This window comes from Melospiza melodia, chromosome 5, assembly GCF_035770615.1.
Source record: "Melospiza melodia melodia isolate bMelMel2 chromosome 5, bMelMel2.pri, whole genome shotgun sequence".
Classification (NCBI taxonomy): Eukaryota; Metazoa; Chordata; class Aves; order Passeriformes; family Passerellidae; genus Melospiza; species Melospiza melodia.
The window spans coordinates 20,105,327-20,116,911 of NC_086198.1; the positions used below are offsets into that span (position 1 = coordinate 20,105,327).

Here is an 11,585-nt window from a genome sequence, read left to right on the forward strand (position 1 = left end):
ATGGTGCGGGCGTTCGTGCTGCTGGCGCCGGGCGGGGCCGCCCCCTGCCGCGTGCTGTACGCGCGCACCTTCGGGACCCCCCCCGGCGCCGGCCCCGGGGGGCCCCGGCAGCGCCTCCGCCGCAAGGAGCAGCTGCTGGTCGTGGCCAGGTACGCGCGGGACAGCCGCCCCCGCGGGAATCCCCTTGCTGCGCATGCTGCTGGGACTCCCGGCACCGTGTGCCCGCCGTCTCCTGAACCCTCTGGACCTGGGACACCTGCTCGCTCTCCCTGGGATCCCCACAGCCGTGATATGCCCACTTTGTTCGATGGGAGGGCTCTTGGGCATTGCTTGACCCCCAGGGCTGGGACACCCACCCCTTGACTGTGGGACACCTTCCGTTCCTGAGCAGAGCCTGTGGCAGCTCCCCTTTCGGGGAACAGGGCTCAGCGAGAGCCCCAGGGATCATTCATGGGATCCACACTTTTGGAGATCCTGGGCTCAGCAGGACCCCTGGGACCCTGATCCCCCACAGAGGGGTCACTGTCCCTGGACGAGGTGCGAGTCCTTAACACGAGTGTACCCCTTTTCTCTTCCAGACAAGTGGCGTCCCAGTGCCAACTGCTTCAGGCGTCCTTGGGGCGCCCGTCCTCCCCACAGCTTCCCCAGCTACCCGATGAGCCGATGTCCCTTCAAGATGCTCCAGGGGGTGTTTTCCAGATGCCCCCCGGAGACCCATTCCCTGAGCGGGTGACAGTAGTCTGGTTATCGGTGCTGGCCCTCGCCTTCGCCTTGGTTTGTGATCCCCAGGAGAATCTGTCCTTGGCTGAGATCACCCTGCGGCGCCTGGCTCCCCGCCTGCTGCTCTCCCTGCGCCTGCTCGGCCCCGGCGCTGACGTCCTGCTCCGTCCTGATGCCGCCGATGGCCTCCTGGACCGTCTCCTGCCCCACGGGCAGATGCTTTTCCTCAATGAACGTTTCCTTCAGGCAATGGACCGAGAGCTGGGGCTCAAAGTGTCCCGCTGAGCCATAGATGGCATTCCTGCCTACCAGCCCCAGATATTTTGAGGGATGAGAGACAAGGGAGGGATCTGAGATGGTCACCAAGCCCCAGTGGGATGGATGAGAAACATAGTTCTGGTATAAAGAGCTATGAGCCAGCTAAGAGCAGGGTTTTAATCCTTTTATTCCCCAACACCATCATGGGAGAGCTAATAGCCATCCCCATAAATCCACCTGGAGCTGGGACAGTGCCAAGTTCCTGCACTGCGTTCCTGCACCACTCCAAATGCACATGACAGCGAGTGGAGGCTGCACGTGGCTATGAAGGGACGCTAAAAGAGGAACCTTGTATTGTGGTTATCTCAGCTGGGCACTGTGGGGCATGCAAGGTTTCCTTGGCAGGGGAAACATGGTTCTGAGATGGGACCTTGCCAGGATACATGGGGCGAGCAGGGGTGTGCACCCCGCCATGGGGCATTGGGGTCTCTGTGTGGGGCATTAAATGAACAGGCAGTGGGGCAGGATGTAGCCTTGTGCCTGGCACAGCAGGGTGCTTGTCCCTAGATGGTGCTGCCTGGGGCCAGGGGACCTGTGTGACACCCTGGGAGGTGGCAGGAGCTGGCACCCACCTACCCCGCTCTGCAGGGTGCAGTGGGGAGCAGGGTCCTACCCTAGCAGTTTCTGGGTGCTGGGAAATCCAGGGAGCCAGGAGCTGGTGTGCACAGCTCTTACATCACTGTGCTGGGAACAGGCTGGGCACTGCCATGCTGTGCAGAGGGGCTGTCACAGGGCCAGGCCCCAAAGTGCTTTCCCTTGTAACTGCACCGGTAAAGCTGGAGCACCTGAGGAGGGGTGCTGGGCACTGAGCTTCAGCCATGGTGGGTCTCTGGCTGTGCTGGCGGATCTCTGTGTGCTGGAGGTGGGGGGACATTGCAGCCCACTGTGGCATCCACCCTTAAGGGGAAGGGAGCAGTGTCTTCACCTCCCCATGTGATAGCAGCTGTCACATACTGCGCCCACAACTGGCTTGAATACAACCAAGAGCCAAAGAGACTCTTGTCCTGGAGAGTTTCAATGGTGTTAGCAATTAATTGTTGATGAGATACTGGAATCTGAATGTATGGGCCATTATTGTGTCTGCACTGATAGGATTCCCATTGCTGGATTTCAGTATCACCTGGTTTATGGCCAAAATTCTCTTGCAAATCAGCCACCTGAATTGGATCAAGTGCAATAGTTATTTGTGTTTGGTTTTCCTTTCCACCCTCAGGTCTAGTAGATTCAGGGGGAATTGAAGGAGATCAGGAATCATCTTTTCCCGATTCTCTGTCATGGGGATCGCCCTGTGTTTCCATCCCATGTAAGTCTGCCAGACTTTTCCTGGAACTTTGATGTCATGGTCACCATATATGGCACCATTTTGGCAGCAGTTTGCTGACCCTGTCCACCATCTGTATTTCAATTTTAAGTAAAGGTCGTAATGTTGTTTCCTTATCATCAGATGAAAATGTTACATGTGTTTTTTTGTCAGAGTAACAGACCCATTTACTGTCTTCCAACTCCCTCATTGGATACAGAAGGTCAGAATTGTGAGACTGTATTTCTGCAAATGGTCCAGATGCTCTATCCTGCACTGGTGCCTCCTTTCCCAGAGACCCCACTGACCTGGCCTGGGCCAGGCACCACTTGGCTTCTGCTTCTCCTTGATCTCCTCCTGGAGCTAGAGCAGCACCTGCTCCATCATGGTGGGTTCCTGTACTGCACAACCTGCTGGATCAGATCATCCAGGATGGAGCAGATCAGCCTATGCAGCCCTTTCCTACAAGAGACATCAAAGGAGCACTCAGGAGGGCAGAAAGGAGGATTCCCCTGCTTGCAGCACCCTCAGCCAGGTCCATAGCTGTGCTCCGTAGCTGAGCCAGCTCTCCTGAACCTTTACAGCTTGGGTGTGGCAGAAGGGTGGAGCTGCCAGGGCTCCTGGGCACCAGAGCACGTGGAATCCTGAGAGGTGTGGGGGCCCTGGGTGGCAGAGCTGTCTCTGCACCTCCACAACCCCATGGCACTCATTAAAGGGAAAGTGCAGACAGGTGGGAGGAGAGGTGATGCTGGGCTCCATTCCTGACCCCTCATGGCTTGGGTTTAGTGCCTGGCCAGCATCCACGTTACCAAAGCATCCTATCAGGGATCAGGGCATGCTCCCGTGGCACTGGCAGTACCTCTGCCACGTGTATTGGGCTGGACTTTGCCTGATGGGGCACTGCCCCAGGCACAGTCCTGGCACAGAACCCAGTGCTGCCCCAGGCACAGTCCTGGCACAGGTGCCAGCCGGTTCGGAGGTAGTGGAGGCTGCCAGCAGGGAAGACAGTGCTGTGTGGACCCACTGTCAGCCATGGAGCAGGAAGCTGAAATCGTGCAGGAGCTGGGAAGCCTCCATGGCATCCCCCTCTACAAGAGCTTCATCGAGGGCTGGCCACGGGTGAAGGCTTTCCAAGCCCGTCCAGATGACGTGCTCATCTCCACCTACCCCAAATCGGGTGAGTGGTCCTGGGGAAGGGTGCAGGGGTATGGGGTGACACCAGCCTTTGCAATGCTGTCCCTGTGTGGCAGGCACAACGTGGCTGAGTGAGATCATGGACATGATCTACCACGATGGCGATGTGGAGAAGTGCCGACGGGATGCCATCTACAACCGCGTGCCCTTCCTGGAGTTGAAGGCCCCTGGGGAAATGAGTGGTGAGTTTCCCCAGCCCGGCTGCCTGGCTTGGGTGGAGAGGGAACAGAGCCAGCTCGGGGGTGAGGGTGCTGGGGCTCACACCTCTAAGTCCCCTGTGCCACAGGTATTGAGCAGCTGGAGAGCACCCCATCCCCGCGGCTGGTAAAGACCCATCTCCCAGTCCAGCTCCTCCCGACCTCCTTCTGGGAGAAGGACTGCAAGGTAACGTGGCAGGTGCTCCCTGTCTCCGCTCTGGGTTGGTGGGGAGGAGGCACCACTGTGTACCTCCCAAACACATCCTTGGCTCTCTCCAGATTATCTACATGGCCCGCAACCCCAAGGATGTTGCCATCTCCTACTACTACTTCCACCGGATGGCCAAGATACACCAGGACCCTGGCACGAAGGCCGAGTTCTTGGAGAACTTCATGGCTGGCAAAGGTGTGAGTTGAGCCACCTGTGGGAAGGACATCCCCCGCTACTCCTCTTTCCAGCTAATTCCTTGATCATATCCCACAGTGCCCTACGGATCCTGGTACGACCACGTGCGCGGATGGTGGGAGAAGAAGCAGGAGAAGAAGATACTCTACCTCTTCTATGAGGACATGAAAAAGGTGAGGGTGGGATGTAGGGGAAGGAGCCCTGGTTGCCCCCCAGCTTTTTGGCAGCCTGCTCATGTCAGTCACCCTGCAGGACCCACGGCAAGAAGTGCAGAAGATCTTGCAGTTCCTGGGCAAGGAGTTGGCAGAGGGAATAGTAGATAGGATTCTGCACCACACCTCCTTCCAGGAGATGAAGAAGAACCCTGCTGCCAACTATGAGACCATGCTCCCCATCTTGATGGATCACAGCATCTCCCCCTTCCTCCGGAAAGGTGGGGGTTCAGCTGGGGGTTCGGTGGTGGAGGATTTGGGAGGGATGTCCCTGGATTGTGTTTGAGCCCCCATCTGTGGCTGCAAATATGTCATGTGTGTGAGGATTTACTCCAGTTATTTTCTTGCCCCCAGGGGTATCTGGAGACTGGAAGAACCACTTCACTGTGGCCCAGAACGAGCGCTTTGACCAGCACTACCAAGAGCTCATGGCAGGCTCTGACCTCCACTTCCAGATGGAAGTGTGAGGGGCTTATCTCCTTTACCGGGAGGACTGTGCTTCCCCTTGCTCTCCCAGTGGAGAGGATGGATCCAGATGGAGATTCTTGCACTAATTCACTTTTCCCCTTGCAATAAATTGTGATAAATGGAGGTTGAGTCATTGCCTTCAGGAAAAATGAGGGTGGGGCTTGGACCCCCTGAACTCCAGGGAGTATCTGGGAACACTTTCATGGTCATCAGAAGAGAGGGTGGGCACACAGTGGATTTTTAGTGATGGTCAGGCATCACCAGGAGTAGGCACCTTCCCAGAAACCACCACTGGCCCCTGCCAGCTTGGGCTGCCCCAGCCTACCAAGGTGCCTGGAGGGAACAAAGATCGATGATGAATGGAAAATTCCCAGAGCACCAGCAAATCCAGTGCTGCCGCAGCCCTTGCGTGCACAGGAGCTTTCATGCCGCTGGGTTGGGGCAGGTTTCTTGACAGAGTGGGTGGTGGTCAGGCTCTCCTTGGCCCAGCTGGAGCTTGGCAGCCCATGGTCTGTAGGAACAAAGGTGAAGGGAAACAGCTCCCTGCTGCTGTGTGGCCAGGCTCAGCAACATCACTGTCCTTGCTGGATAAAGAACACACCTTTCAACCTGGCTGCACCTTGCCCTTGCTCTGGGATGCCTGGAGCAAACCAGTCCCTGTCCCACTGGGAGAAGGGTGTGCTTTGGAGCCCCAAGTTCCCCATTTACACCCCATTTCTGGCCAGTTCTTCAGTTTCTAAAACTGCAGCTTCTTGGCAAGACTGCCTCATGAGATTGTTCTATCCTGAAAGAGATGCAGCCCAGATCCAACTGCTAAAGAGCAGCAGTGCTATGAGGGGACCTGCCTCGCAGAAATAAATCCTTTTCACACATTCATGTAAATGCCATGATGCCTTCCACTGGAAGATGTGCTTACCAGCTCCTGGCTTTGCACATGCAGCCAATTTTGCTGGCACGTGGACAGCAAAACACCTGAACACCTGCCACGGCATGCCTCATCTTACCAGGAATTTGGCCCTGGAGATAAATCAGGGACGTTTATCTCAAGGCTGCCAGCAGCTGAGCTGCTGACTCTGCCCAGCTGCCATCTCTCCTGCCCTTCCCACTCCCTCCCAGCTAAGGTAAGGAAGAACATTTCCCCACCATCGGCACCCTTAAACACTTTTCCCAGGAGCACTTGTGCTTTGCAAGCCCGCAAACTTTGGACCCATATTTGAGTGGAGTAGGGGTACAACCAAAGCCTGAACCCCACATCCCGTTCGCAAGCCCCACATCGGTGTGAGGAGCTGGGGACGTCCACGCAGGTGACTCTTGGACCAGGACAGGGTGATGTTCAATCTCCCGGGATGTGGGTCGGGATTTCCTCCCTTTGTTTACTTCAGCGGGTGGAGAGGGAAGCTGTGATTTCCACTCCCGCTGCCCGTGTGCGTCCCGACGGGCACTGAGCGCGGACAGCTCATCACAGGCATTTGGGGACCGTCCCCATCCCCGCTCGCCCCTTCCCCGCACTCCTCCCACCGCAGCACCGGGACTGGGTCTGTCCGGGCTCCTGTCCCAGCGGTGCCTCCCGGCCCCTCCATCTTCCGGGCAGGGGAAGGAAAATAACAAATCCCGCCCCGCAAGCGGCGGGCCGAGCTTTGCCTCCTCCCTGCCAGAGCGCCCGGAAAAGAGGCAAGTAGCCGGGGGACTTTGGGCACGGCGTTTCGGGGTGCCCTGGCCTCATAAGCCGGGGGCCTGGGGGTGTGGGTGCGGGGGCTCCGTGTCCCCGCAAGCCCCCGGGAGATGGGAGCAAGACACCAAGCTTGTCTCCAAAAATCCAGAAATCACAGCGCGGGGGTTTTGCCGCTGGCATGTCCAGCGTTTCTATCCTGAGCCGTGGGTGGAAAGGCTTCCTAGGGAGTGAGTTCTGAGTTCTGCTCCTCGTTCCTGTGACTGTCAAACCCTCACTCAAGCCCCCTGAAAGCAAGGCTTCCTCCCGTGCTGCCGTACGACAGGGAGATGGGGAGGAAAAAGCCAAGAGAAAAACAGCCTGCAGCTCCAGCCAGGAATGCCCCTGAGAGTTTTTACACCCAGGAACAGCGCTGCCAGCTTGGTGTGGGCAGCTGCCCACTGCCTGTCTGACCTGAGCCTCCAGAGCTGGCCATGCCCTTCCACTCTCCCTGCACTGCCACCTGCACCCCAAAACCCCCACGGAACTCAGGTGCCACCTCCTGCAATGCCAGCAAGGAGGGCATGGTTTCCCTCCTAAGGCCAGGATGGCTGGGTACAGCAGGGATTTTGGGGCACCTAGGGAAGGAGATGGCCCCATGATGCTCCTCACTGCCAGCCATATCCCTGTCCCACATTCCTGTCCCCAGCAGGATGGCCGATTCGGACCCCTACCTGCGGCAGCCGTGGCTCACCGTGCACGGCATTCCCATGGTCAATGCCTTTGCCCACAACTGGGAACGGATTGACAACTTCCAGAGCCGCCCTGAGGACATTGTGGTGGCCACCTACCCCAAATCCGGTGAGCGTGCCCAGGCACCAAAGGAGGGCCAGGCTCAGGGAGGGAGCCCATGCTGCCGGTGCCTGGGCTGGGACCAGGGGTGTGCCAAAAGGCAACACTGGTAGATGGTGACCCTCTGGTGCCCGAGATGGGTCTTCAGTGGGAATGGCATCAGCTGGACACCCAACCTCTCCCTACCAGGCACCACCTGGGTCAGTGAGATCATGGACATGGTCCTGAAAGGCGGTGACCCGGAAAAGTGCAAGCAGGATGTCATTTGGGAGCGGGTGCCCATGATGGAGTGTGCTGCTCCTGGGAAGTTACCACCAGGTAGTGGGGTGGCAGAGAGTGGTGGGCGGCAATGGGTGCTGCATGGGGACACTTTGTTTTTGTATGCGTGGGCACCACAGTGGGATCACTTCTGGGGGAAATCCTTACAGGCACAAAGCTGCTGGAGGCCATGCCATCCCCTCGCATCATCAAGACCCACATCCCAGCTCACATCTTGCCCAAATCCTTCTGGGAAAACCGCTGCAAGGTAACAGGCTGGAATGAACATACCTGGAGGGATCCAGCCCCCATAAGGGAGCACCCTGCCCTGTTGGGACCTTGCTAGTCCCCACATGCCACCAAGCTTTCTGCAGATGGTCTATGTGGGACGCAACGCCAAGGACGTGGCCGTCTCCTACTACCACTTTGATTTGATGAACAAGTTCCACCCTCACCCTGGGACATGGGCCGAGTACCTGGAGAAGTTCATGGCTGGCAGAGGTGGGACAGGGCACCCCTGAGTGCATGCAGGGGACCCTGCAGGGGGCTGTCACCTACTGGCTGCTCTCCCCATGCAGTGGCGTATGGTTCCTGGTACGACCACGTCAAGGGCTACTGGGAGCGCAGGAAGGATCACCCCATTCTCTACCTCTTCTACGAGGACTTGAAGGAGGTGATGGGGCAGGAGGGATGGTGGTGTGGAGGGGGTCCGGGGTTGGCAGGGGGGTGAGTGTCGGCCTGTGTCGCACAGGACCTGCGGCGGGAGGTTGCCAAGGTGGCCCAGTTCCTGGGGCAGAATCTGTCGGATGCGGCGCTGGACACCATCACCCGACACACGTCCTTTGAGGCCATGAGGGACAACCCTGCCACCAACTACACCAGTATTCCCTCTGACCTCATGGACCAGAGCGTGTCGCCCTTCATGCGCAAAGGTGAGCGGCTGCGGGGGCCTGGTGCGCTGCCTGCCCCGGCCCCTGCTGAGCCCCATCTCTCCCGGCCACAGGCACCACCGGGGACTGGAAGAACCACTTCACCGTGGCCCAGAACGAGCGCTTTGAGCAGGACTATGCGCAGAAGATGTCAGGCACCGACCTGTGCTTCCGCACTCAGATCTGAGGGGACGCCGCCGGACGCCCCCCAGATCCGCCCTGTGCTGTGGTGGCACTGCTGCCGTTCCTTCCCTCCCCTGGAAGTGCTGGAGAGAAATAAAATGTGCTCCCTGACCCTGCCATGGGGTGCTGCTCACTGTCCTGAGCTTCTGCTGATCCCAACCCAGGTGTTCCCCTGGGGCTGCTGTTCCCTTCTTGGGCTGGGACGAGCAGGGTCACCCCTCAGCTGCTGTGGTGGGGGTATTGCCAGCAGCAGCTCATGGGATCGCGGGAGCTTTTGGCAAATCTGTGTATGCAGAGCATGCTGGGTGGGTGTGGGCAGTGAGAGGTGTCCTACTTCCCCTCACACAGCAGGATGTTGCCTGGGACCTGTGGGGCTGAGATGTCCTCTGTGGCCCTGCCTGCAGGTCAGTGGCTGCTGTTTTCTCCCTGCCTTTGCTCCTCCCTTTCCACAGCTGCTGGGCTGGCAAACATTACTGCCCTCAGCGTCCTGCCTCTTTCCTTCTCCTTCCTGCTATTACCGAGGGAGGCCCCGAGTCTCCCTGTCCTCTGCTGTCACCCTCCTGGAGTCACCGTCCTGGTGTCACCCTCCCGGCACAGAGCAGCAGGTCTGAGGTGAGATGGGTGTCCTGGGGTGCCCTGTGGGTGCTCTTCCCATGCTCAGCTGCACAGAGCTGCATGCTGCAGGGTCCAGGGTGGTGGGTTTGGGACATTTTGTGCTTGTATGCAATCAGCAGCCCTAAACCTTCCCCTGACCTGTGGTCTCCTGCAATATCCCCAGGGACCCAGTTCAGTTCCCTGCTCTCCAGGGGTGCTGAGGCAAGGGAAGAGGTGCTGTTCTAGTCTAGTCCCCTGGGTCTGGGCGATACTGGCACGCTGTGGGCGCCCCTGTCCTTGCTGGGGCTCTGGGTGTGCTCCTGTCCCCACAGCTGGGATCCCTGTTCCCAGCAGTGTGTGCAGCGATGGCTGCGGTGACCTCTGGTCTGTGCTCTGCTATCACTGCCGCTCCCTGAGCAGGCACAGTGCCAGCTGACCAGGCTGCCCTGGCTCACAGCCACCCTGAGAGGGTGAGGGGAACCTGCCCTCATCAGCCAGCCCTGTCCCACGTCCCTGTCCCCAGCAGGATGGCCGATTCAGACCCCTACCTGCGGCAGCCCTGCCTCACCGTGCACGGCATCCCCATGGTCAATGCCTTTGCCCACAACTGGGAACGGATTGACACCTTCCAGAGCCGCCCTGAGGACATTGTGGTGGTCACCTACCCCAAATCCGGTGAGTATCCTCAAGGCAGTACCAGATGTGCTGGTACGGGGTAGGCAAGTGTGTTGTTCAGCTGAGACTCACTGCCTGGGTGTATGCAGCACATTTAGGCACTGTCAGGACAGAGTTGTGTAAGATTTCCCTTTTCCCCCATGGCATCTGGTTGAGGTCTGAGGGATTGTCAGTGCTGAGACGCCCAATGCTGCCTGGGCTGCTCCCCTTCATGGTTTTCTTTCACCAGGCACCACCTGGGTCAGCGAGATTGTGGATATGATCCTGCAAGGCGGAGATCCTGAGAAGTCCAAGAGGGACATTATCAGCAAGAGAGTGCCCATGCTGGAGTTCTCTGCCCCTGGGAAGATGGCAGCAGGTAGTGAGGTGCAGGGGTACCCCACAGAGGCTGAGTGCCAAGGGTCTTTGCCAAGGGTTCACTGAGGAATTGCACCGGGATCCCCCAGGAACAGACCTGCTGGCCACCATGCCCTCCCCCCGCGTGGTGAAGACTCACCTGCCGACACATATCCTGCCCAAATCCTTCTGGGAAAACCGCTGCAAGGTAACGCCCTACCCTTGTCCCTGCCTTGTAGGGAATTGCAGCAACCCTGTTCCCATGAGACAGGACACCCCACTGCTACCTCCAGCATCTTAAGTGTTTGTAGGAGATCTAGGAGCTGGAGCATCCTCCCTGCTGGGGCTCCTGGGGCTGCCCCTCATACATCCATGGCCCATCTGCAGATGGTCTATGTGGGACGCAACGCCAAGGACGTGGCTGTCTCCTACTACCACTTTGATTTGATGAACAAGTTCCTGCCAAACCCCGGGACATGGGCCGAGTACCTGGAGAAGTTCATGGCTGGCAGAGGTGGGACAGGGCACCCCTGAGTGCATGCAGGGGACCCTGCAGGGGGCTGTCACCTACTGGCTGCTCTCCCCATGCAGTGGCGTATGGTTCCTGGTACGACCACGTCAAGGGCTACTGGGAGCGCAGGAAGGATCACCCCATTCTCTACCTCTTCTACGAGGACTTGAAGGAGGTGATGGGGCAGGAGGGATGGTGGTGTGGAGGGGGTCCGGGGTTGGCAGGGGGGTGAGTGTCGGCCTGTGTCGCACAGGACCTGCGGCGGGAGGTTGCCAAGGTGGCCCAGTTCCTGGGGCAGAATCTGTCGGATGCGGCGCTGGACACCATCACCCGACACACGTCCTTTGAGGCCATGAGGGACAACCCTGCCACCAACTACACCAGTATTCCCTCTGACCTCATGGACCAGAGCGTGTCGCCCTTCATGCGCAAAGGTGAGCGGCTGCGGGGGCCTGGTGCGCTGCCTGCCCCGGCCCCTGCTGAGCCCCATCTCTCCCGGCCACAGGCACCACCGGGGACTGGAAGAACCACTTCACTGTGGCCCAGAACGAGCGCTTTGAGCAGCACTATGCGCAGAAGATGTCAGGCACCGACCTGTGCTTCCGCACTCAGATCTGAGGGGACGCCGCCGGACGCCCCCCAGATCCGCCCTGTGCTGTGGTGGCACTGCTGCCGTTCCTTCCCTCCCCTGGAAGTGCTGGAGAGAAATAAAATGTGCTCCCTGACCCTGCCATGGGGTGCTGCTCACTGTCCTGAGCTTCTGCTGATCCCAACCCAGGTGTTC

The 11,585-nt window shown here is 58.8% G+C and overlaps 4 protein-coding genes across 8 annotated transcripts; all 4 read left to right on the plus strand.

The window, feature by feature from the left end:
* On the plus strand, positions 1-2,478 carry AP5S1 (adaptor related protein complex 5 subunit sigma 1). The gene is made up of 2 exons (XM_063156523.1): positions 1-149; positions 579-2,478. The coding sequence occupies exons 1-2, from the start codon at positions 1-3 to the stop codon at positions 1,003-1,005; spliced, it is 576 nt and encodes a 191-aa protein (XP_063012593.1). The 3' UTR covers positions 1,006-2,478.
* A 723-nt stretch (positions 2,479-3,201) lies between these two features.
* On the plus strand, positions 3,202-4,938 carry LOC134418356 (sulfotransferase 1 family member D1-like). The gene is made up of 7 exons (XM_063156522.1): positions 3,202-3,515; positions 3,589-3,714; positions 3,819-3,916; positions 4,009-4,135; positions 4,214-4,308; positions 4,388-4,568; positions 4,702-4,938. The coding sequence occupies exons 1-7, from the start codon at positions 3,371-3,373 to the stop codon at positions 4,812-4,814; spliced, it is 885 nt and encodes a 294-aa protein (XP_063012592.1). The 5' UTR covers positions 3,202-3,370; the 3' UTR covers positions 4,815-4,938.
* A 1,022-nt stretch (positions 4,939-5,960) lies between these two features.
* Positions 5,961-8,802, plus strand: LOC134418358 (sulfotransferase 1B1-like). 4 transcript variants are annotated; one of them, XM_063156525.1, is made up of 8 exons: positions 5,961-6,119; positions 7,173-7,324; positions 7,505-7,633; positions 7,744-7,841; positions 7,948-8,074; positions 8,152-8,246; positions 8,325-8,505; positions 8,577-8,802. In XM_063156525.1, the coding sequence occupies exons 2-8, from the start codon at positions 7,177-7,179 to the stop codon at positions 8,687-8,689; spliced, it is 891 nt and encodes a 296-aa protein (XP_063012595.1). In that variant the 5' UTR covers positions 5,961-6,119; positions 7,173-7,176; the 3' UTR covers positions 8,690-8,802. The 4 variants fall into 4 exon arrangements, with proteins under 4 accessions (XP_063012595.1, XP_063012597.1, XP_063012598.1 ...); XM_063156527.1 differs by having other exon boundaries at positions 5,967-6,119; positions 7,176-7,324; XM_063156528.1 differs by lacking the exon at positions 5,961-6,119 and adding an exon at positions 6,340-6,486.
* A 176-nt stretch (positions 8,803-8,978) lies between these two features.
* Positions 8,979-11,532, plus strand: LOC134418359 (sulfotransferase 1B1-like). Of its 2 annotated transcripts, none has more exons than XM_063156530.1 (9): positions 8,979-9,089; positions 9,169-9,297; positions 9,803-9,954; positions 10,184-10,312; positions 10,401-10,498; positions 10,678-10,804; positions 10,882-10,976; positions 11,055-11,235; positions 11,307-11,532. In XM_063156530.1, exons 3-9 carry the CDS (start codon positions 9,807-9,809, stop codon positions 11,417-11,419), a joined length of 891 nt encoding a protein of 296 aa, XP_063012600.1. In that variant the 5' UTR covers positions 8,979-9,089; positions 9,169-9,297; positions 9,803-9,806; the 3' UTR covers positions 11,420-11,532. The 2 variants fall into 2 exon arrangements, with proteins under 2 accessions (XP_063012600.1, XP_063012599.1); XM_063156529.1 differs by having other exon boundaries at positions 9,072-9,089; positions 9,806-9,954.
* Positions 11,533-11,585: the final 53 nt, after the last annotated feature.

Bases quoted from the DNA above. Each gene is read 5' to 3' on its own strand.
- AP5S1 (XM_063156523.1), top strand. From the start codon at position 1: ATGGTGCGGGCGTTCGTGCTGCTGGCGCCGGGCGGGGCCGCCCCCTGC. The intron at 150-578 runs GTACGCGCGGGA...TTTCTCTTCCAG, and splicing joins CAGCTGCTGGTCGTGGCCAG to ACAAGTGGCGTCCCAGTGCC.
- LOC134418356 (XM_063156522.1), top strand. From the start codon at position 3,371: ATGGAGCAGGAAGCTGAAATCGTGCAGGAGCTGGGAAGCCTCCATGGC. The intron at 3,715-3,818 runs GTGAGTTTCCCC...CCTGTGCCACAG, and splicing joins GGCCCCTGGGGAAATGAGTG to GTATTGAGCAGCTGGAGAGC. The intron at 4,309-4,387 runs GTGAGGGTGGGA...GTCACCCTGCAG, and splicing joins TCTATGAGGACATGAAAAAG to GACCCACGGCAAGAAGTGCA.
- LOC134418358 (XM_063156525.1), top strand. From the start codon at position 7,177: ATGGCCGATTCGGACCCCTACCTGCGGCAGCCGTGGCTCACCGTGCAC. The intron at 7,325-7,504 runs GTGAGCGTGCCC...TCTCCCTACCAG, and splicing joins GGCCACCTACCCCAAATCCG to GCACCACCTGGGTCAGTGAG. The intron at 8,506-8,576 runs GTGAGCGGCTGC...TCCCGGCCACAG, and splicing joins GTCGCCCTTCATGCGCAAAG to GCACCACCGGGGACTGGAAG.
- LOC134418359 (XM_063156530.1), top strand. From the start codon at position 9,807: ATGGCCGATTCAGACCCCTACCTGCGGCAGCCCTGCCTCACCGTGCAC. The intron at 10,805-10,881 runs GTGGGACAGGGC...CTCCCCATGCAG, and splicing joins GAAGTTCATGGCTGGCAGAG to TGGCGTATGGTTCCTGGTAC. The intron at 10,977-11,054 runs GTGATGGGGCAG...TGTGTCGCACAG, and splicing joins TCTACGAGGACTTGAAGGAG to GACCTGCGGCGGGAGGTTGC.